This window comes from Ahaetulla prasina, chromosome 18 (assembly GCF_028640845.1).
Source record: "Ahaetulla prasina isolate Xishuangbanna chromosome 18, ASM2864084v1, whole genome shotgun sequence".
Lineage (NCBI taxonomy): Eukaryota > Metazoa > Chordata > Lepidosauria > Squamata > Colubridae > Ahaetulla > Ahaetulla prasina.
The window spans coordinates 6445951-6470115 of record NC_080556.1 but is presented as its reverse complement, the minus strand read 5'-3'; the positions used below and the strand labels follow the sequence as shown (position 1 = coordinate 6470115).

Genomic DNA, 24165 nt, shown 5'->3' with positions numbered 1-24165 from the left:
TACGCAATACACAGTATGGATAACATTTTTTAAAAAAATATTAAACCCCGTTCAAAAAAAATCTTCCCCTCCGCTTTACAAAAATGGGGATTTCTCCCCCCCCGCCCCACCTCTTGCTAAAAGAAATCAAAAAAAGGAAACTATATTGAATTGGGCCCGCCCACGCCACTGCGTGAAGGAGAAAGGTGCCGGAGCACGTAGCGCACGCGCCAAGAGGCTGAGCCTGGCGAGAGGCCCGCCGGCCAATCGGCGTCCGGCAGGGCGGCGCGTCCGGCCAATGAGAAGCCGCAACGAGGCCATCTCATCTGCATGAACCGGGTTATAGTTTAGTGCGCGCCGGCCGCGTCTTCTTCAGTTGCCCGGGGTGCGCGAGGCGAGCAGAGTTGCAGTGATTAGATTTTTCTTTAAAAAAAGAAGAAAGAAAAGCCACAAAGAAACCCCAAAACTATTATTGCAATTTATTTCCTTAGGTGCTGCTGCAGCGCGAGAGCTTAGCCTAAGGTAAGTTGGGAAAGCGTTTGCTTTGGAGGCTAGAAGGGGAATAATACGTTGCAGCAAAATTATATACATTTATAGATCAATTTTCTTTCAGGCGTTTTGCAAGCTGCGGTTCAAGACGTTTTGAAATTTCCTTTTTTTTTTGCAAGGAAAAGGAAATAGGTGTGTCTTGGGCGTCTCTTTTGCAAACATTTTCGAAGGTTGCATTTTTTTTTAAAAAAAATTTCCACCATTTCACCATGCATTTTTTAAATGCATGATTTAAAAAAAAATGCATGATGATTTAATCATGCATTAAATCACCGTGCAGGATGATTTAATATTTTTATTTAAGGTTTGCATGGTGGCAACCTGGGGAACTGTAGTTTTCCTTAAGCGCGTGGTCCAAAGAAGCCCCAACATGGCGCCCTTTAGTTAAATCCGGACTACATGGCCTATGGTTCCCTGCCAGCAGATGTAGGGGGTGTATAGTAGCCTCAACAGGTAATGGAGGTGGAGAAACCTAGCTTTAAAATCAAAGCAAGCTGAAAAATAGGGTTAAAAAGGAATCTTGAGGTTTGGTTTCATCTGCAAAGCAAATAAGGATGCTGTAAGGCTCAAGAAAACAAAACTTGAAAAAGAAGGGATGCTCCAGTCCTGTGGCTTCTATGGCAGCCAAAAGATGGAGTAATGCCTTTTGTTCAGGAGGGGAGGCCTGCAGAGAGGGGTAAAAAAATGGGGAAGGGCAGAGGGGGTACCAAACCTGTTGCTCCTAGGATGCACAGAAAACCTGCACGTTTTTTTAAAAAAATGTTTTTTTATTTAACGTACATCGTGAGCAAGTATATTGTCTGGGTTAATACTTTATGCACAATACTTAGAACAGTAATTAGAGATGTGGGAATACTCTTCCAACTTCTTAACGATGATAACTTGCAGATTTGGTCACTGCAGTCATTTATTTATAGGGATGTAAGGATACGCCTCTACTTTCCCCCGTTTCCAATTTTTGCTTTCTGATTTTTAAGGAAATAAATCCCCTTTTAAAAGGGGTTCTATATCTATAGAGAAAACCTGCAGGTTTTTGTTTTTTTTAACATGTCTGCAAAAAAGGGGAAAAAAAAAGAGGAACCCTTTTCGTTTGCTGCTTTGCTTTGGCCTTGTTCAGATTTTATTTTTAATTTCTTAAACGTTTTAAGATCTAAGCTGCAGGAGGACCTGCTTTTGGGGGGAAATGATTTTTTCGGGGAGTGGATGGAAGGAAGGAAGGGGGGGGCGAGAGTCGGTGATTCTGCAGAGGCCCCCTGGGCAACTAAGCCATTTGCAACAGGCTGCCTTTGTAAAACAGGTTGGCTTGTGGGTAGCCGAGATGCGGGCATCCTTCCGCACGTGGAGCCTCCTTTAAGGTGGGGGGACCACGTGCAGACGCCCCCCCTCCCTCTCCTTTCTTAAGGCGGAAATGATGAAGAGATGGAGATGGCCTGGAGCAACTGGAGGCGGACAGCCCTTCGTGCCTTACATACTTCCTTCGTGACAAGCCGTGATTGATGGCAAGGACAGTTGCTGCCATCTGCTCCAAATGTGCTTCCATTCAACGCTTGGCCCATTCCTTTTTTTTTTTTTTTTTGCAAAGTGCGCGTTTTGTTCTTAGCCAAAATTTCCCCATCCTGCGGAGGGGCTGAGTCACCGTGATGTTGAATTGCGTGGCTTACCTTTGCTGCCTTAATCACCCTTTTTAATTCTCTTGCATGCTCTTGTGCAATTGTTGACACAAGGGCGAACCGTGCACGCTCCTTTGCTCTAAAGGCTTTGCAACGGGGCCCTGCGTTTCTTCTGCCTTCCCAAATATTTAATATGTGGTGAACTTTTCCCTTGACCTTCTGGAACTGTTTGACCCCAGTTGGTGGCCTGCAGGGTCTCCAATGCTTATCATTCCCAGCCAGCAATCTGAAAGAAGATACAAGCCCTTCCAAGTCTAGGAAAACTCTTTTCCCAAACTCCTTGAGTGCTTGGGAAATTCAGATTTCTGCTTAATATGGAGAGAAGCAGAGAGTTGGTTTAATGCAGCTTTCTCAAGCTTAGGAATTTGAAGGTAGGTAGACTTCCAACTCCCAGAATTCTGGCTGGCTGGGGAATTCTGGGAGCTGAAGTCCACACGTCTTAAAGCTGAGTTAGAAGTTGCTTTGCACAGCAAATTCTCCCCTTTTAAAAAAAATGCAACAGTTGAGAAAATGGTATAAGTTCAGCCTTTAGCCAAGAGGCAGCATCTTTTGCGGAAGAAATCACCTTTCAGTAGAAAGTTAGCATCTCAGGGTTAAAGGCTTATATTATCTTGGGAAGCTGAAATATAAAAATATAAATATATACATATATAAATATATATATATATATATATATATTTGTTTTCTGAGGTTTTCGCGGGTGTTTGTATGTAGGTCTTTGGTTATTCGGGTTTTCTCCCACGTAAAATTGGAAGTGTCTTGGCGACGAAGTCTCATTCGTCATCTTCAGGCTTCAGCTTCGTGCTTCTGGGAGCAACGAAGCACGAAGCTGAAGCCTGAAGATGACGAATGAGACTTCGTCGAAACGTCGCCAAGACACTTCCAATTTTACGCGGGAGAAAACCCGAATAACCAAAGACCTACATATATATATATATATGAATATGTGTATATCTATCTATCTATATCTGAATGTGTGTGTGTGTGTATTCACACACACATACACACACTGGGTAATTTTATCCCTAGTGCAGCCCAGATGGCCAGCTAGGGTGAAGGGAAGAGACCTCACCAGCTTTAAAACTAGGCATGGTGTCATAATGTGGATTTCCATTTTAGAATTTGGCGAAAGTCCCAAAGTAGATCCCTGGGGCTTGGAGAAAAGAATTTAAATAGACCAGTAGTGTACAAGAAGTCTCAATTTAGTACCACAAATGTGTCCAAAATATGTGTTGCTAAGCCAGACATTCGTTAAGTGAGGTTTTTTGGGGGGCCCATTTTACAACCTTTTACAAGCTTTTCCCATTGACTCTGGTTGCCAGAAGGTCACAAAAGATGAATCACACATGATCCTGGCATGTCACAACCCTTCCTAAATGTGAACTGGTTGCCAAGCATTCACATTTTGATCAGGTAACAGTAACTAGAGTTGGAAGGTACCTTGGAGATCATCTAGTCCAACCCCCTTGCTCACGCAGAAGACCTGTACTAGGGAGCCGAACTGCCGACCAGAAAGTCATAGCCACTGAGCCACCTAGATCGCATGAACCATGGGGATGCCGTCACAAAGCGCGAAGAACGGTCATACGTCCCTTTTGCCAGTGGCGTCGTAACTTTGAATGGTCACTGAGTGAATGGTTGCCAGTCGAGAACTACCGGCAGAGCATAGTAAGGGAGAGATCTGATGGCTTTTTCCTCTAAACCACGATTGCAATTCTGGATCCTATCAAAACCAGCTGTTCCATTCGGGCTTGGATTCCGGTTCCCAATGATCGCCCTTCCAAGACCGGGCCGGGAATGTTGGTTAACTGTAGGTCCAGCAGGGTGGGACTATACAGAGAAATCTGGGCTTAGGAGGAAGCAATCCAAATTTTCATTCCTTGCTGGCTCAAGTGGCTAAGACAGTTGGCGGTTCGAATCCCTAGCACAGTTCTCGCTGCGTGAGCAAGCGGGTTGGACTAGACGACCTCCAAGGTCCCTTCCAGCTCTGCTTCCGAAGAGAATCTACCAGCCTCTGGGCTGGGAAGAGCAGGGGGGGGGGGGAAAGGCAGGAAAACTCTTGGCCATTCCCTTTCGCAGAAACTGAGTCATTCCAATTCCAGAACTTGATTTTTTTCTTTCTTTTTACAGTTACATAAAACGCTGAGTCAGGTTGAGCAAAGACATCTGAGAGCAGGCTTGGTTTCCAAGCCGCAGGGATGTGTTTGTTGAGTGGGGAGAAAAGACTCCATTTTATTCACCCGCAGCCTCCGGAAAACACGTGATTATTTATTTATTTATTTTTAGGAAAATCATTTCCATGAGTGTTTTCAGGGCAGTGCTTAATTTGAAGGTGACCTTAGCTGGAGGAAAGATTCACGCCAGGGCTCTGGCTTTTGTTCCGGTAAAACCCAACCCTGCCTTTTTCCTGAAATTATATCCAGCCTCTTCTCTGCAGGGCAAAAACTGGAATTGCAGGAAATGTGATGATTAGTGGTTATTTTTTTTTTCTCCCCAGCCCCCCAAGATTTTAGCTTGGGAATCTGATCGTTTTTATATACTTTTTTCCTTTTTGGTCTGCCTTCCTTCCGATTCCAGCGAATCGATTTACCTTCTTCCTTTCTGTTGAAATGCGAACAAAAAATGGGTTTATTTTTAATGCGCGTCCTTCAGAGTCGGTCCAGAGGACGAAGGCCACCACGGTCTTCGTTTCCTGGCTAAACTTGAAATCTTGTCTCGGATTAATCTATGAATTAGATGGGTGGGTTATCTGATCACCCCTGTAAACTCCTCGGTCTGAGTGCCGGGCCAACTGTGGATGATGGGAGCTGTTCTTTTTAAAAAGAAAATAAAAAAATATACGGATGTACTTCTTGTTGCAAGTTCCTGCTGACCAACCCATCCGTAGCGTTTTTAATAATTCAGTTGATCCGACCGTTCATACGAGCAACGGGCTCGTATCGGGGGGATCGCTTTTAGGGTGAAACTTCACAGGCCATAAAATGAAAATACACGTTATAGAATGGCAAGGTTCCCAAGGCCTGGATTTCTATCCAGATTTATCCCGGTTTTTTTTTTTTTAATAAATGTGGAAATCGAGAGTGAAGAGGGAAAGAGAGACAGAAGGTATCTGGTTTAAAGTTCAGACATGAGGGAAAGGGGCAGTTGTGTTGCGTTTTCATTACTGGTGGGAAATATTTATTATCCTTAAAGGAGCAAACTGAGGTTTGCAAGGAAATGGGTGAGAGGCTATGGACCTCGTGGCCGAGCGGTGGAGGGAGAGTTTTGGCCTGGAGGACGGCCGAAATGAGCAGACGAACCGTTGCTTCTGCCAGTATTTAATTTTAATGCTGGAAGAAATCTCTCTGCATTTATATCTTGTATGAATGAAAATTTCTTTTTCTCCCTCCCTCCCTCCTCTTTCTTCCTTTCTCTCCTTCCTTCCTTCCTTCCTCTTTCTCGCTCTCTCTTGCTCTCTTTTTCTTTCTCCCCATCTCTCTCTTCCTCTCCCTCCCTCTCCTCCCTTCCCCAAGTTTCTAGCCCTCAGTGTACTTGCTGATGTGCAACTTTCCTTAGGAACCTTTCTCTCCTTCCTTCCTTCCTCATCTTCCTTCCTCCCTCCCTCCCTCCCTCCCCTTCCCTTCCCTTTCCTTTCTTTCCCTTCTCTTTCTTTCCTTCCTTCCTCCCTCCCTCCCTCCCTCCCTCCCTTCCTTCCTTCCTCTTTTTTGCTCTTTCTCACACTCTCTTTTTCTTTCTCTTTCTCTCTCCCCATCTCTCTCTTCCTCTCCCTCCTTCTCCTCTCCCCAGGTTTCTAGTCCTCAGTGTACTTGCTGATGTGCCTTAGGAACCCCCAAATCTGTACTCGCTAGACAAAACTGCTTCACATTTCCTGGGTTCCAGAATATGTGGATACATTGGGCTTTTTTGGAAAGTCAAAACTATTTTTTTTTTTGCCTTGTCCTTTCTCCTTTAGACCAACAACATGTCCATCCTTAAGATCCACGCCCGTGAAATCTTCGACTCCCGTGGGAATCCCACCGTTGAGGTAGACCTCTACACCAGCAAAGGTTAGCCGCCTTGGGAAGAACCTGGGCCCCTCCCCTAAATAGGTTCTTAAATCTTTTTTTTTGTTTTTCCGCTCGCGAGGCTGGGAAAATGGATCGTCTTCCTTCGACTCAACAAACGGGGGTCTCCTTTTCCCCCCCCCCCTTCTCCCCAGGTCTCTTCCGTGCTGCTGTTCCCAGCGGAGCTTCAACTGGTATCTACGAAGCCCTGGAACTCCGTGACAATGACAAAACTCGCTTCCTGGGGAAAGGTAACCCCCTCCGGCTAGTGATAGCTACGGGATTTGCACTTGAAAATCGTCGATCTGCTCTGCTCTGCTTTGCTAGTAGTGTCCTTCAAATACCGTATTTTTTGCTCCATAAGGTGCACCTGACCATAAGACACACTCCCGTTTTTGGCCTCCGCCCGTCCCATTTTTGGCCTCCGCCCGTCCCGTTTTCGGCCTCCGCCTGTCCCGTTTTCGGCCTCCTTCATGGAGGCCAAAAACAGGGCACACGGAGGCTAAAAACGGGGACCTGTGGAGGCCAAAAAACGGCTGAAAGGTGGGGGCAGGCGAGTGGGTGGGGCTTTGGCAATATTCGCCCCATTAGACGCACCGACATTTCCACCCATTTTTGGGCGACACACAAAAGTGCGTCTTACGGAGGGAAAAATACCGTAATTCCATATTTATTGAACATACACTTCTCCTCCCTCCAACTGGGAGAGGCTCAGACATAAATACCTCCTTGCAAACGGCTTAATAGGTCTTTGCGCCATGATGGCATCCCAGATGGAATAAGTTGATGCCTTTTTTCATATGTTCTCCCATCATCTTGGAGCAGAAAGGAAGACGCTAATTGCCCCTGCTCACTGTTCTTCTTTTTTTTTTTTTTTTGGTCTTTTAATGACCCCATAATCCCTTGGATCGGGGCAACTGATACGGAGCTGAGTGTTTACTGGCCGGATGCTCTACCTGTCGCCAGTGCGGAGTTTTGTTCAGCAGATACATTCTCAGTGTGCCCAGATAAGAGAGAAATACCTAGGATCAAACTCACTGCCCTCCTGATTGTGAGGCGAGAGCTCCACCTCTAGGCCGCTGCACCCCTCTACCCCCTTGGTCACTGTGTTTTTTGGAAGGATAGCTTGTCGGCCTGGCTCAAGTCGGATCCCTGAGAATACGACTTCAGTGTCGTAACAAAAACAAAACAGCAATGGAGGTTTCGTTCTGCTTTAAGACTCGCCACGCTGAATTAAGAGGGTCATTTTACATCGGTATTAAAAATCTAATTTAATATAAAGCTCTGATTCTTTTAACCACTTGTTCCCTAGCGTTAAAAGTTCCAGAATGCAACTTTTTAAGGTTGAGCCCGTAACATCAACCAAACCACGGTTGGGTTTGACGCCTGTTAAAAACGACCGTCCTGTTTAAACTGGAAGATTAGTCCATTCGGGAAGAAACACAAAAGCTGCAGTTTTTGTAACATGAACTGCGGTTTTACTTTTCGTGACTATCTGTGGCCGGTCCGTTTAGCGCGATTGAATTTGTTCCACGTTCCCCCAATTCAAAGCTTAACGTCGTATTAAACTCTTATCAGATACACTCACTCTGTCCCAGGGGTCTCTCTTTCTCTGGCTGTGCATTTCATGCGCGCTTCCTTTTTCTTTCTCCCTTCCATGCATGAATTTCTGTCTTCCTTTTGTAGCCATTGACCTTTTCTTTCTTTCTTCCTTTCCACCTCTCTCTTCTCTTCTTCTCCTTCACAAACTCGGGGCCCCTCAGGTGTTTCCAGAGCCGTTAAGTACATTAATATGTTCCTGGCGCCAGCGTTGTGCACTCAGGTAACGGACGCGCCCTGTGGCTGGGCCGCTGCCGCCTTGCATGATTTGGGGGCTGACCCACCTCGCTGACATTCGTGGATGACGCTTCTCCGCAATTGTTCAGAAAAAGGGGATTTAACAACCGTGGGCCTGCACGCTTGGATCTCTTTGGGCTTGAGGACTAGGAGACTGAAATTCTAAATGGCCTGCCTGCCAGCCCGAGCTGTCCTTTACTAATGCCTGTTTTTCCTTGGGGAATTGGTTTTTTTTGTTTGGGGGGGAGGCGGTTTAGTGATGGATCTGGTTGTTTGTTGCAGGTGTCTCAAAGGCTGTTGAGCATGTGAATAAAACTATCGCACCTGCCCTGGTTAACAAGGTAGGCATGCTGCCCCTTAACGCTAACCCTGTAGTATAGGCTGAGTGCTGTGTGCAGCAATGTAAAACATTGTTTTTTTAATCCTTTGCACGGGCCCCCCCCTGTGTAGGACGTCCGAAGGAGCAAAGCGCTTGTGTTTTTGTTGTGTCTCCCCCCCCCCCCCCCGAGCTGGGCCCCTTGCTAGAAAGTGACTCGGAAAGTGAGGGGGAAGGGCCATCAGGACTTACCTCGGGAGCAACGGCTTCCCTGGCTCAGCTCCAGGAGCCAGAGGCAGGCCAGGTGGAGGAGATAACGAGGCCTCCGTCCCCTGACTCTTTCCCCCCCCAGGCCACGCCTCCAGACCCAGCTGATGGCAGTCAGGCCTGGCTGGACCCTAGGTTTCGTAGGCAGGAGAGGCAGGAACAACAGAAGCAGGGGTGGGGCAGGCCTAGGAAGTGCTGAGTCATGGAGCCACACCCCACAGGATATAAAAGCAGCAAGGGCTGCTATACCCCTTCGTGGCAAGCAAATCAACTGCTTAACCGGAGCTGAAGTACTGTTTGTTCCTGGTTGACTCATCGGCATCAAGAGAGATAACAGAGACACTTGGCAGGCGCTCGCTAGTTTGCTGCCAGAGCTGATAGTTGCCGGCTAATTAAGTCATCGCTCGGACTGAGGCGAGGGGGACAGAACAGTTTTCTTGGGTGGGGGAAGCGTGTCGCTAAACACGAGCATCTCACATGATTGGGGGGGAAGGGCAGTGGGGCTGAAATGGGACATTGTCGGTTCATGCTCAAAAATTTGAATACAGCTAGTCCTCGGATAAAACACTTCGTTTAGTGACGCGTTCAGAGTTACAATGGCAGGGAACAAAGGACTGGGTTTCCCCCCAGTTACAAGCTTCTTGTAGCATCCCCGTGATTTTGGGATTAAAATTCAGACGATTGGCAAGTGGTTACATACTTAACATTGTGTCCCGGGGTCACATGATCTCCTTTTGCGACCGCTTCACAAGCGACGTCAACAGGGAGGGCCCGATTCACTTAACAACCGGGTTACCATCTCATCAGCTGCAGTGTTTCACTTCACGGCGGTGCGTGAAATGAGGCAACATTCACTTTAAATCTCTCACTCGGCAACAAATGCTGGGCTCAGTTGCCGTCGTAAGTCGAGGACTACCTGTACCAAAAAACTATTGAATGAAGAAGAATTGTAGATTTCGCAGGAAAAGCATCGCCGGACTATTTCTCCCAGGACTATATGGTTTCTTCCTACAGGTAGTTCCCGACTTACGGCCACAATTGAGTCAAAAGTTCCCCAGTGTTAAGCCGGACAGTTGTTAAGTGAATTCTGTCCCCTTTTCCGACCTTCCTTGCCGTTGTCGCTAAGTAAACAGCGGCAGTGGTTAAGCTGGCAACGTGGTTGTTGAATGGCTTCCCGATTGAGTTTGCTTATTAGAAAAGGGGAATTGCATAACACGGCAACCGTCTTAAATATGCGCCGGTTGCGAAACCTGTTGATTTTGGCCAGGTGACGCTGGAAAATGCTGCCATTTGTAAAGGTGAAAATTCATCACAAAAGTCACTTTTTTCCAATGTCGCTATAACTTTGTGAACAGTCACTAAACGGAACGATTGGAGGTCAAGGACTATCTGTACTGCTGTGCAAGCCACCAAGGACGGGTCATAAAAATGAACTTTCAATCCGTTTTGATTATGGGTGCAATCATCACCAAATATCTTGATTTCATTTTCTTTTTCTTTTTTTGGGGGGGGGGGAAAGGTAGCAAATAATCCCTTTTTTTTAGGTTTAAACCTGGATTGTCCCAACCTTGGCTATTTTTTAAGACCTGTGGGCTTCAATTCCCAGAATTCCCATGAATTCATTTTCATAAATTTTCATGAATTCAACATGGCTGGCTGGGGAATTCTGGGGGTTGAAGTCCACAAGTCTTAAAAGTTACTAAGATTGGAGTCCCCGGCTATGCTGGCTGGGGAATTCTGGGGGTTGAAGTCCACAAGTCTTAAAAGTTGCTAAGTTTAGAGTCCCTGGCTATGCTGGCTGGGGAATTCTGGGGGTTGAAGTCCACAAGTCTTAAAAGTTACTAAGGTTGGAGTCCCCGGCTATGCTGGCTGGGGAATTCTGGGGGTTGAAGTCCACAAGTCTTAAAAGTTACTAAGGTTGGAGTCCCCGGCTATGCTGGCCGGGGAATTCTGGGGGTTGAAGTCCACAAGTCTTAAAAGTTACTAAGGTTGGAGTCCCCGGCTATGCTGGCTGGGGAATTCTGGGGGTTGAAGTCCACAAGTCTTAAAAGTTACTAAGGTTGGAGTCCCCGGCTATGCTGGCCGGGGAATTCTGGGGGTTGAAGTCCACAAGTCTTAAAAGTTACTAAGGTTGGAGTCCCTGGCTATGCTGGCCGGGGAATTCTGGGAGTTGAAGTCCACAAGTCTTAAAAGTTACTAAGGTTGGAGTCCCCGGCTATGCTGGCCGGGGAATTCTGGGAGTTGAAGTCCACAAGTCTTAAAAGTTACTAAGATTGGAGTCCCCGGCTATGCTGGCTGGGGAATTCTGGGAGTTGAAGTCCACAAGTCTTAAAAGTTGCTAAGATTGGAGTCCCCGGCTATGCTGGCTGGGGAATTCTGGGAGTTCAAATCTGACTCTCCCCTATTTTAAACTAAGGATTCTTGTTTTATACAGTTTAATTCACAGCCTAGAATTAGAAGCCGCAATGAAAGCTGGGTGGGGTGGGTAGGGAGGGAAACTTGATCACCCAGGACTGGGGCACATAAGCTAAACTACGTTTCTCATCTCCCTCTCTCCCCCCCCCCCCTGCAGAATGTAAGCGTGGTGGAGCAGGAGAAAATCGACAAACTAATGATTGACATGGATGGATCTGAGAACAAGTGTAAGTAAAAGAGCCACGCCCCTGCGTTTTTGGAAGGAAAATTATTTTGAACGTCTTTTTTTTTTTTTTTTTTTAATTCCTTTTTTCCAACAAACAAAAAAGAAAATACATTATTACACCCTTGTGCTATACATAAAAAAAAAAGGAAGATTTGGGTCTTCGGATATGTCCTCATGATTGCCAAAATCCCCGTTCTCGAGGTACAGGTACCGAAGCGTCCAATTTTCCAAGCGCATAGTCCACGAATGGTTTCCAAGTCTTCCAGAAAATATCTTCTTTATACACACCACTTCTAATTTTAATATCACATGTCATTTTATCATTTATGGCTAATTTCCACATTTCAGAATTCCACTCTTCTATTCTAAAAATCACATCTAGATGGCTCCAGTGACGTCACCCTCCTGCTGGGTGCTCAAACAGAGCACTCCGTGTTAGAAGATTGTAAAAGTCAGTGAAACAGAAAATAAATCACTGTTCACTGAGCTTAGCATAATCTCTGGGTGAAAGAGATTATCAGAATTGTGGAAGAGTGGCAGGTCTGACAGGGGGTTTGCTCTTAAGAGCGAATTTTCCTGGATTTATGACCCCACCGAATTCCACTCCTTCCAACTTCAGCACGCCCCTGTTTTTATCAGGGAAAAGGAGAGGAATGTTGCTTCTGCTCTAGAGAACTTATTAAATTGATTGATATTCCAAGCAGACGGGAATTTCACAAGCGTTCGAACTTTGATGTAGAATCAGCACGGCAAGTACCGACTCCTTTTGAAATTTGAAACCTTTCTTTGTCTTTGATTAATTGACTTTTAAAATGGCGTCTAAAAGTGAAAGTAAAATTTTTAGTACGATGAAGCAGCGTTACTTGTGGATTGTTACAAACGGAGTTTTTATACTGAAAGGAGGGAAGGAGAGTTATTAAGTTTGAATTCCTGATTCTTTTGAAGACAGAATGGCAGCTAAACCTTTAAAGCCTTCTGGAAGAAGGGGATCTGAACCAAGTCTTGAGGAAATATTGAAAGAACAATTAAAACTTTCTGAAGATAGGCAAAAAGAGATGATGGAGAATTTTAATGCAAAAATAAGAGAAGATATTCTTATGGCAGTTCAAGGACTGAGTAAAAAAATTGAAGGATTGGAAGTGGAAATGCAACAGATCTCTCAGTCAAATAAGTATTTAGAAGATGAAATGAAAGGTGTTCAGAAAAAAGTGGATCAAAATGAAGATCAGGTTGTGATATTACAATATAAACTTATGGAAGGAGCTCTTAGAATTCGTGGTATGCGAGAAGAGCGTGGAGAAGACTTAAGAAAAATTATATCAGAAGCATTGGCTGAATTTATTGAAGCGGACCCCCAAGAGGTAGCTTACCAAATTGATAAAATATATAGAGTTAATTCTTGGATTGCAAGACAGAGAAAGCTTCCTCGGGACATTGTGGTTTATTTTGTGAAAAGGACTATGAGAAATCAAATTCTGCAAGTTTCATATCAGACAACTTTAAAAATTGGAGAACAGGAGTTGAAGGTGTTGAAAGAGATTCCTTCAAAGATGTTAAGAGACAGGAAGGAATTTGCTTTTTTTACACAAGAACTTAAAAAACATCAGATTCAATTCAGATGGGAGGTGCCAGTTGGACTGACACTATTCTATCAAGGAAGGAGATATAGAATTGACACTGTTTTAAAGGCAAAGGATTTTCTTTCTACAGTTTTGAAAGTCGAAATAGAAGTGATAGAAAACTTCAAGAGACTCAAGAAGGCGTGGTGACCCAAGAGCCTTTATTGCTGCCAGTATTAGAGGAACCACAAGAGCAAAGGGTGACAAGAGGAGCCCTTAAGCGTAAAGAAGAGCAACAGTCTCAAAGTAAAAGTCAGGATCCCATTATGGAAGCTGTGGGAGGAGCTAGACGGAAGATACCGGAGGAGGAGCTTCCGTTGTCTGCTTCAAAGCTTCAGGAGGCCAGTAATGGCAAATAGAATCTTGTCATGGAATGTTAATGGCTTGAATTCAGCTCAGAAAAGAAGGAAAATATTTCACTACTTGAAACAATTAAAAATGATGTGATTTGTTTGCAAGAGACACATATAAAATTATCAGACCAAAAATATTTAATTAATTCAAAATTGGGTAACCATTTTGTTGCATCAGCTTTGGAAAAGAAGCATGGAATTGTTGTATATATCAGGAAGGATATACCAGCTAAGCTAATTGAGGCAGATATTCAAGGAAGATTTATTGCTATTGAACTGGTGATAGATGCAAAAGACTTTGTTGATAGGTATTTGCACCTAATCAGCAACAAGAAAAGTTTTACAAAATGTTACATGAGAGGTTGACCCTCTGGGATTATAGTTCGTTTATTTTATTAGGAGACTGGAATGGAGTAATTGATACAAGAAGGATAAGAGAACCTCCTCCAAGAAGATACCTATACATGCAAAATTACCAAAATCTTTTTTTGAAATGATGGAAGACTTTGAGTTTAGAGATATATGGAGGTTACGGAATCCAGATGAGAGAGATTTTACTTTTTTTTCTGATAGGCATCAATCTTTTTCACGCATTGATTTTATTTTAATTTCTAATGACTTGCTTTCTAGGGTGAAGAAAACGAAGATATTTTCGAGGTGTTTAACTGACCATAGCCCAGTATGGATGGAATTATTACAAGGGAAAAAAGGTGGTAGAACATGGAGGTTGAATGAAAATCTGTTTAGATATGAGGATAATGTAACTTATTGTAAGAAACAGTTAAAAGAATTTTTTGATTTTAATATGTACAAAGGGACACCTATAGGAACTGTGTGGAAGCGAGCAAAGCGTTTATTAGAGGATATTGATTTATTTGGACAACAGGCAAAGGAATAATAAACAAAAGCAGCGTAGATATTTGGAAGAAGAAATTCAAAGGAAGCAACAGTTATTAATTCAAAACCCACAAGATCATAAACTTAAAGAGGCTATAAAAATATTACAGAGTCAATTTAATATGTTAATGGCAGACCAGGTGGCAACGAATATACAATATGCTAAACATAATACCTTTTGTAATGCAAATAAACCTGGGAGATGGTTGGCATATAATTTAAGGAAGAAACAGAAAGCACGTGTCATACAAAAATAGAATATAAAGGTAAAGAGACATATCAACAGGATAAAATTAAAAGGCATTCTCAGAATTTTATACTGCACTATATGCAAAAGACAAAATATTGGATAGGGATATTTATGATTATTTGAAAGATTATAAGGTGAATATTCTAACATTAGAACAGAGGAGGAGCTGAACCGCCGATAGCTACTGGAGAAATAGTGGAGGCAATTAAACAATTAAAATGGGAAAACCCTGGTACAGATGGTCTTACAGCAACTTATTATAAAAAACACAGGATGAAATATTAGGCCCACTTAAAGAATTATTTAATCAGATACAATTAGGAGTGGAATACCCCGTCATGGAAAACATCTTTTATTTCACTGATACCGAAGAGGAGCAAGACTACTCTAAACCTGGTAACTATAGGCCGATTTCACTTTTAAATAATGATTATAAGATTTTTGTAAAAATAATAGCAAATAGATTAATGTTAGTTTTACAACAAAGAATTCATACTGATCAATCTGGTTTTATAAAAGGGAGGCAGATGAGGAATAATGTTAGACAGATTATTAATATATTGGAATATTTGGAAAAGAAGAATACTTCAGCGCGACTTATTTTTTTGGATGCAGAGAAAGCCTTTGATCGATTGCATTGGGATTTTTTATTTAAATTAATAGAGAAAATGCAATTTGGAGACTGTTTTATTAGAATAATTAAAGCGATTTATGGAGAGCAAACAGCACAGATTATAGTAAATGGTAGTTTGACAGAAGTTATTAAGATTGCGAAAGGAACAAGACAGGGATGTCCCTTATCACCATTATTGTTTGTTTTGACTCTGGAACCATTATTAGATAAAATACGAGAATTAATGAAAATAGAGGAATTAAGATTAGACAATATGAGTACAAAGTTAGAGCTTTTGCAGATGATGTAGTGGTTACGTTAATGAATCCTATAAATTCAAGTAGATTTTGTTGGAAGTAATTGATAAATATGGAAAGGTATCAGGATTTAAAATAAATCAGAATAAAACAAAAGTGATAATTAAAAATATGTCTATACAACAGAAACAAAAACTAGAGGAAATGACAGGATTTGAGGTAGTAAAAAGGTTAAATATTTAGGGTCTATATTAGCTCATCGAACAAGAAACTTTATAAGAATAATTATGACTTGCTATGGCAAAAGTTCAGAATGATATGAATGGCTGGAAGAAATTGCAGTTATCCCTATTGGGAAGGATTGCGGCTATTAAAATGAATGTGTTACCTAGATTTTGTTTCTGTTCCAGATGATACCTATAATTAAAAAGGATAAAAATTTGGAAGATTGGCAGAGTGGGATTAATAAATTTATATGGCAGGGTAAAAAGGCGAGGGTTAAAATGAAAATAATACAGGATTCACGGGAAAGAGGTGGTTTAAGAATGCCTAACTTTAAACTATATTATGAAGCAGTAACCCTTTCAGTAATAAGTGACTGGTTTAACTTAACAGAGGAAAGAATTTTGAATATAGAAGGTTATGACTTGTTATATGGATGGCATGCGTACTTATTTTATGGGAAAAAAGTGGATAGGGCTTTTAAGAATCATGTGTTGAGAAGTGCTCTTTTGCGGGTCTGGAATAAATATTCCTATAAATTAGATTATAAGATTCCTATATGGGCGAGCCCTAGACATGCAATAGAGAATATAAATATAGAACAGAAACAGGAAATGATTACATATAAAGAACTTTTGTATGCTGAAGGAGGTAGATTGCAATTAAAATCATTACAGGTATTAAATGAAGAAGGGAGGAATTATACTTGGTTTCAATATGGGCAAATAAGTGCTAGATGGAAAGAAGATCAAAAAATTGGTATAATGCAAAGGGAGGAAAATTTAATAAAGCAAATTAGAAATCAGACCCAGGAGCATATAAAGAGATTGTATAATGTGTTGCTTGAAATAGATTCGAAAAGGATTTGGTAAAGGATTGTATGATAAAATGGGCACAGAATATTCAGGAACCAATAATGTTGGAAACATGGGAGAAAATTTGGGTTAGAAATGTTAAGTTTACACAAGCACAGAATTTAAGGGAAAATTTTTATAAGATGTTTTATAGATGGCATTTAGATCCCAAAAAATTATCATGTATGTATCCTAATATCCAAGCGAAATGTTGGAGGTGTGATTGTGATGATGCTACATATTTTCATATTTGGTGGACTTGCAAGAAAATTAAGGTCTTTTGGATAAGAATTTGGTGGATTATTCAAAATGTACTGAAGAAGAAGATAAAGTTCCTGCCACAATTTTTCCTTTTGGGAATTATAATGGATTGTACAGGGATTGAGACTAAACTGATTTTGAACTTAATAACAGCAGCAAGACTGTTGATTGGACAATACTGGAAGAAAGAAGAGATACCTACAATAGAAGAATGGATATTGAAAGTTATTAACTTGGCTGAGATGGCTAAAATCTCAGCGTTTTAAAAGACAATACGCAGGAAAGATATTTAATTGAATGGAAAAATGGATTGATTATCTACAAAACAGATATCAGATTAAGAAATATCAGATTGCCTTTGAATAATTAGAAAGTTATTTTATGTAATGGGGAGGGGGTTGGGAGACGAAAAGCTTTGGATGTGGTTATTTGGATTGGACTTTACCTTGTGATTGACTCGGGAAGCCGGGGTGGGGAGGAGGGGTGTTTTGTTTTGTCTTTTTTTTTGGGAGGGAGGGGGAAAAAAGGGGGAAAATGTTTTTGTTTTTTTTAAAACTCTTTCAATAAAAAAAAAAAAAAAAAAAATAAAAATCACATCTAATTTCCAATATCTGGCTATTATAATTCTACCTATTATAATCATAATTCTAATCAATTCTTTTTCATATTTTGTTAATTCTATTTCCTTAATTACCAACAATAATATAGTTTCCACTCTCAATATTATTACTTTCCCCATCATTTCAAATATCATTTTCTCCAATTGTTGCCAAAACTTTTTAACCTTGTCACATTTATACCACATATGTTCATAAGTCCCCAATTCCATCTCACATCTCCAACATTTTTTACTAATTTTTTTATCCATTTGTGACAATCTTACTGGAGTCAAATACCATTTCCAAACAACTTTATAATTATGCTCTTTAATCTTTATAGATAAAGTTCTCATAATTCTACTATTCCAATTCACATTCCAATCTGACTCTGGTATTTCAATAGTAAGATCTTTTTCCCAATTTGTCCTCATCACTCTTTGTAATTTTTCATCAGAGTTTATAATCTTATAAACCCTACTAACGAGTCCCGTTAGCCCATTTTCATCTTTCATAATCCGAGATACTAAATATTCAAATTCAGTTTCACATCTATTTATCGAATAGTTTTCCCTTAATTTTTTTGTCTTTTTAATGATAACACTCTTGTGTTTTCCTGCTCCTTGACCCAATTCTCGGCGAAGAAATAGGTTGCTATTCGGAGCATTAAAACGTTCAGCAATAAGAGAGGCTGAAATTTGTCACTCAAATCTCTCCTAGATTCCCAGCTCTGCTGTTAGTGGGAAACCGACGAGTTATTTATTAATTAGACTTAATTGGTTATTTATTAGTAAATGTCTATATGGAGATTCTCGGTCATCCGCGATGCTTTTCTCAAGAGCTGGAGAAGCTTCTTCGGTGAGAAGCGAAACGTCTTCAAAGAAAAAAAGCAAGAAAGTCCAGTTGCCTCTTGAAAAACAAACAAGCAAACAAACCTTATTTATTAATAGCTATTAGTTGTAGGTAGGCCTTGGTTATCACCATTCATTTAATGGCTGGCTGAAGTTACAGGCGGGATTGAAAAAAGTGGCTTACGACCGGTTTCGCGTTGTACGACCGTGGTGGTCACGTGATCAAAATTGGGTTGCTTGCCAAAACTGGCAAATATTAAACTATGTTTTTAGCATCCTGGGGTCATGTGATCATGGTTTTTGCAACCTCCCCAGCCGGCTTCCGACAAGTGAAGTCAGTAGAAGAAATTGAATTCATTTAATGGCCAGTGCTTCGCTTAACAACTGTGGCAGAAAAGGTAATAAACTGGGGCCCAGCTCAAATTAAGAACCGTCATTCTTGGCAGCGGAAATTTCTGGCTCCGTTGTGGTCGTAAGTCGAGGGCTCCCTGAATTATTGTTGGTTGAGGATTTAATTGGAGTCTAAAAGATACGTCTGGCTTAATTTTGAAAGGGACAGAGCTAGAGATAAGAAAAAGGAAAAATTATTCCAGCCCAAAATAGCATAATTCTGCTCGTTTTAATGTTGAAACGACCCACAGTGGTTAGAGTGCAGTACTGCAGGCTACTTCTGCTGACTGCCGGCTGCCTGCAATTTTGGCAGTTCGAATCTCACCAGGCTCAAGGTTGACTCGGCCTCCCATCCTTCCAAGGTGGGTAAAATGAGGACCCAGATTGTCGGGGGCAAGAGGCTGACTCTGTAAACTACTTAGAGAAAGGGCTGTAAGGCACTGTGAAGCTGTATATAAGTCTCAGTGCTATTGTTATTCCCCTTCCTTCCTTCCTTCCTTCCTTCCTTCCTTCCTTCCTGTTAGAATGCAGTATTGCAGGCTAACTCTGCCCACTGCCAGGAGTTCGATCTTGACTGACTTGCTCAAGGCTGACTCAGCCTTCCATCCTTCCGAGGTGGGTCAAATGAAGACCCAAATTGTTGGGGGCAAGACGCTGACTCTGTAAACCGCTTAGAGAGGGCTGTAGAAGCACTGTGAAGTGATATATAAGTCTTAAGGGCTACTCCTTCCTTCCTTCCGTCCATCCCTCCCTCCTTCCTTCCTAGTGGTTAGAATGCAGTATTGCAGGCTAACTGCCCACTCCCAGGAGTTTGATCTTGACTGACTTGCTCAAGGCTGACTCAGCCTTCCATCCTTCCGAGGTGGGTCAAACGAAGACCCAAATTGTTGGGGGGGGGGCATTAAACTGACTCTGTAGAGTGGGCTGCAAAGCCACGGTGAAGCGGTATATAAGTCTTAAACCTTAAACCTGTGTTGTGAGAACTGGTTGCAAGCAAATAATAATTCTCATTCTCTCTCTCTCTCTCTCTCTCTCTCTCTCTCTCTCTTTGGTTCTTTACGGCAGCTAAATTTGGTGCGAACGCAATCCTGGGTGTCTCCCTTGCGGTGTGCAAGGCTGGGGCGGCGGAGAAGGAGGTGCCCCTATATCGCCACATTGCCGATCTGGCTGGGAACAAAGACGTCGTTTTGCCGGTGCCCGTAAGTTTATTTTGCCGTGCCGTGCGGAAGGCCGGAAAAAAAGCTGCAAATTAGATCTTTGAGAGCGATTGCAGGAATCTGTTATTTCTTTGCGGAGGATTTTTCTCATCTCTTGGTCCCTTGTGGGAATGTTCTCCCCGCTCCACCTACCCTTTGGGCTGTAGAACAGGGGTAGTCAACCTTTTTATACCTAATGCCCACTTTTGTATCTCTGTTAGTAGTAAAATTTTCTAACCGCCCACCGGTTCCGCAGTAATGCGCCGTGTATCGTCGTCTGCGCATGCCTCTCGTGCATCGCGGATTGGGTTTGGGGAGGGGCGCCGGCTACCAGCTCTGCTTGTCTGTTACAGCTGGGTGGTGTGGGGGGAGATGCGCGAGCTATTCTGGGACGAGGCTCTTTTGTTTGCGGTCGCACTATAGCGCCATTTAGTTTCACTTACGTAACGTGAACTAAACTTACGCGTGGGCGATAGTATATTTTCAGGAATTTAAATTGTCACGGGGAATTTTATGAAAACCTAATGAAAATGTTTTGAAATAATGCTGTGATTTTTTTTTTAAAAAAGTCAATTAAATTAAAAGAAAAGGAAAGTGCTTCAGTATCAGACCAAACCCCTACCGCCCACCATGAAAGCTGGAACGCCCACTAGTGGGCGGTAGGGACCAGGTAGACTACCACTGCTGTAGAATGTGGGGATTGATTGATTGGGGGTTGCAGCGATTTTTCATTTTTTAAAAATCAATTCCACAAGTTTGCTGCCTGCCTGGATGCAAAAAAAAACCCCAGACCCAAAGGTGCTGGACTTTTTGGGGAGGTTTTCCTTGAAGATGTTTCGCTTCTCGCTGCAGAAGCTTCTTCAGTTCTGACTGAACGGCGGGAAATGGGATAATAAATCCTTCCATTCTCCATTCTCTTCTTCACTTCAGAAGTGAAGAAGCTTTCTTCCCTCCTCTCCTACTCCTTCTCTACTTCCCCTTCCTTTCTCCCCCTCCTCCTTTCTTCCTCCCTATCTAAACATCTCTCCTTCTCTTATTTCCCTTCCCTTTCTTCTCTTTCTCTCTCCCTTTCTCCCATCTCTCTACTCCTTATCTGTCTCTATTGCTGTATTCATTTTCAATTCAATATTTTTTCATGATGGTGTCCAGACAACCCCGATTTTTCCTCCGTTTATTAAATATCTTTCTCAGAATTCCCCTCGTGTATTTTTAATTATTAACAATGTATTTCAACTTATTCCATTTTTTTACCGTGCAACCTTTTAATTACTGTATTTTTCGGTGTATAAGACGCACCTTAATTTTGGGAGAGGAAAACAAGAAAAAAAGAATTCTGCCTCGCAGAGCCATACCAGTCTACTTGCCTTTTTTTGGGGAGCGCACCGGTCTCCCTTCTTTAAAAATAGAGGCACCGGTCTACTAATTGCTTTTTTTGGGGAGCACACCGGTCTACCTTCTTTAAAAATAGAGACATCGGTCTACCTTCTTTAAAAATAGAGGCACCGGTCTACTAATTGCCTTTTTTGGGGGGGGAGTGCACCGGTCTACCTTCTTTAAAAATAGAGGCACTGATCAGCCGTAGTGCGGCCCTTTGAAGCGCCATGGCAGATGCAAGACCGTTTTCATGAGGATGCGCGGCTGTGCAACGCACAGAGCCCGACAACCTCCGAAGGGTGAGGGGCGGCTGGTGGACGGGGCTACATTTGGTGTATAGGACACACCTAGATTTTCACCCTCTTTTTGGGGGTAAAAAGGTGCGTCTTATACACCGAAAAATACGGTAGTTCAACCTTCCACCTCTTTATTTTCTTTAAATTCTTATTCCCAGAGGAACTGGTTGTAAATTGAGGATTACTTGTAAACCTATGGGAATGGTGTTCCTGGGTCATCCTTGGAGACAGTTTATGTCAGTGTTGGTGAGTTTTTTCGGCACCAAGTGCCGAAATGGGGGAGTACGTGCTTGCGTGTTTTAGGTCAACGAGACTCTTGGGAGTATTAAGGACTAGAAGCTTGAATTGGTTTTACGCGAGTTCTTTGGTTTGTGGATTAAGCCGCCGTTGTGGGGTCCTTGATGTCTCCGAAGGCGTTCAACGTGATCAACGGAGGCTCTCACGCTGGGAACAAGCTGGCCATGCAGGAATTCATGATCCTTCCTGTCGGGGCCGAAAGCTTTAAGGAAGCCATGAGGATCGGGGCGGAAGTGTACCACAACTTGAAGAACGTGATCAAAGAGAAGTATGGCAAGGACGCCACCAACGTGGGTGACGAAGGAGGCTTTGCCCCCAACATCCTGGAGAACAAGGAAGGTAAAATCCGGCTTGGCATGGATTGGTGAGGTTTTAAGGTGGTGTTTCTCAAAAGTTAGTAAGGGGACTTCAACTCCCAGAATTCCGCAGCCAACATGAATGAACTTCCAACTCCCAGAATCCCCTAGATAGCATTATTGGACTTGACTTTAATAAGCCCCCAGCCAGCATTGGGTTGACTTCATTCCCAGAATTCCCCAGCCAGCATTGGTTGACTTCATTCCCAGAATTCCCCAGCCAGCATTGGTTGACTTCATTCCCAAAATTCCCCAGCCAGCATGAGTCAACTTCAGTTCCCAGAATTCCCCAGCCAGCATGAGTGGACTTCACTTCCATAATTCCTCAGACAGCAGTAGTGGACTTCAACTCCCAGGATTCCTCAACCAGCATGAGTGGACTTCAACTCCCAGAATTATCTAGCCAGCATTATTGGACTTCACTCCCATAATTCCCCAGCCAGCATTAGTGGATTTCAACTCCCAGGATTTCCCATGCCAGTTTACGTTAGTGTGCGCCCTTAGGAAAGCAGATAAACCATGATGGCTTGTTTGCTTGTTAATTGCTTGTTAATCGGCCCCTTGGCTCAGCAGCTCTGCTTGCGTGTGTTTATTTTTTTAGCTCTGGAGCTGCTGAAGAACGCCATCAGCAAGGCCGGCTACACGGATAAGATCGTCATCGGCATGGACGTGGCGGCTTCTGAATTTTACCGCGATGGGAAGTATGACCTGGATTTCAAATCCCCGGATGATCCTAGCCGATACATCTCTCCCGATCAGCTGGCTGACCTGTACAAGAGCTTTGTCAAAAACTACCCAGGTGTGTATGCTGGGTTAGCGCGTTTCGAATTCAGTTCCTTTCCCTGTTAAGGGCACCGCAAAGGAATTGTTCTGACCTAGGCTTCCCCAGCAGCACGAAGCCAAGTCCTCGTCCTGATACCTTTCATTGGCAAGAATGCAGGAATGAACTAATTGTTTCCTGCAAACTCCACTCCCCTGTCGCTCCTCTTTTATCCCCTCTGAAAGGGGCCATTCATCATCAACCTGTGGCCTTACTCCCAAGTCGACCCTTGTTCTTTAGCTGTTTCCTTCGTCTGGCAATACAGGGAACAGGTTCCAGCTGTTCGTCTGCCTCACTAATGTCTGACTCTGAAGGCAGCTGATAACCGTCAGATGGCCCTGGCCCCCTCTCTGCCTCCGACGCAGAGCCTTCCCCAGACTCTAGGACTGGCCCATGTTCCTCCCCAACCTCCTTTCTTTTGGTGTGCGAAAGCAAACTTTTTGAACTGAAGGTCTGTCCTTTATAATAAGGTGTGTATAGTCGCTATAACGAAAATCTTGCTTTTCTAAAGCAAAATATTAAATGCTGTGGGGGGGAAGATACTCTCTTACTATAAAGTAAGTTTTGGTTGTAAGCAGCGTAGAATTTCTGTGTGGTTGCTCAGGCTTCAAAATGGAAATAATAAAATAACTAAAATTTTAAAAGACCAAGGACTAAGCAAGTTAACTAGCTGGGCAAATTGGGGGGAAAAAAGGTAATATTTAAAGAATGGAATAGAATTATTTTATTGGCCAAGTATGACACACAAAAAGAATTTGTCTCTGGTGCATAAGCTCTCAGTATACATACAACCAACAGGTGATAGATAAATCTTGATCCTAATCATAAATGCAATAATCATAAATTGTAGGATTCAGTGACAGTCATAGGATACTAAATTAGGAAATGGCATGAGTCATAATAGGATACTAAAGCATGAAGCTAGGTCTACCCAGAAAGCAGGGAGTTGTACCCAGAATTGCTTAGATGAGCGGGGTGGCCTCACAAATTGAATACAAATAATTTGATTATTGCCTTGCTTTTGCAAACGGCATTGGTGAGAAAATTCAGTTGGGTTGTTCCTGACCCAGCTCCCCAAACACGACAAACCCCTTGACGTGAACTCTTCCTTTATTAGGAGCGCCTGCAGCCCGGCTGTTGTCTGCCACATCTATTCATCTCCGCCCCCCTGACTTTTGTCCCCAGAGCTAGGGTGGGGCTTCGCTAGCAGCAGTGGCTCTTCCGTCCCAAGGACCGGCCCATTGATTTCCACTGTTCTCCTCTCCTCTGCCTTTTGTGCAGCTGCACGTCAGGAACTGGGCCCAGCTGTTCCTCCTCTGTCTCTTTCTGCCAGCTCCATTCCCTCTTCCCCCTCGGAGCTCC

At 42.9% G+C, this 24165-nt stretch overlaps 1 protein-coding gene across 2 annotated transcripts in view; it reads left to right on the top strand.

Moving 5' to 3' along the window:
• The first annotated feature begins 341 nt into the window (after positions 1-341).
• Positions 342-24165, top strand: part of ENO1 (enolase 1) — a 33945-nt gene continuing 10121 nt past the window's right edge. Inside the window, exons 1-8 of one of the 2 annotated variants that reach the window (XM_058161190.1) lie at positions 342-501; positions 6151-6244; positions 6397-6492; positions 8360-8418; positions 11233-11302; positions 19530-19663; positions 21744-21966; positions 22585-22782. In XM_058161190.1, the coding sequence (XP_058017173.1) occupies positions 6160-6244; positions 6397-6492; positions 8360-8418; positions 11233-11302; positions 19530-19663; positions 21744-21966; positions 22585-22782 (865 nt within the window). In that variant the 5' untranslated portion in view covers positions 342-501; positions 6151-6159. Of the gene's footprint in view, positions 502-6150; positions 6245-6396; positions 6493-8004; positions 8064-8359; positions 8419-11232; positions 11303-19529; positions 19664-21743; positions 21967-22584; positions 22783-24165 lie in introns of both variants that reach the window. The other variant, XM_058161191.1, reaches the window with a different exon arrangement.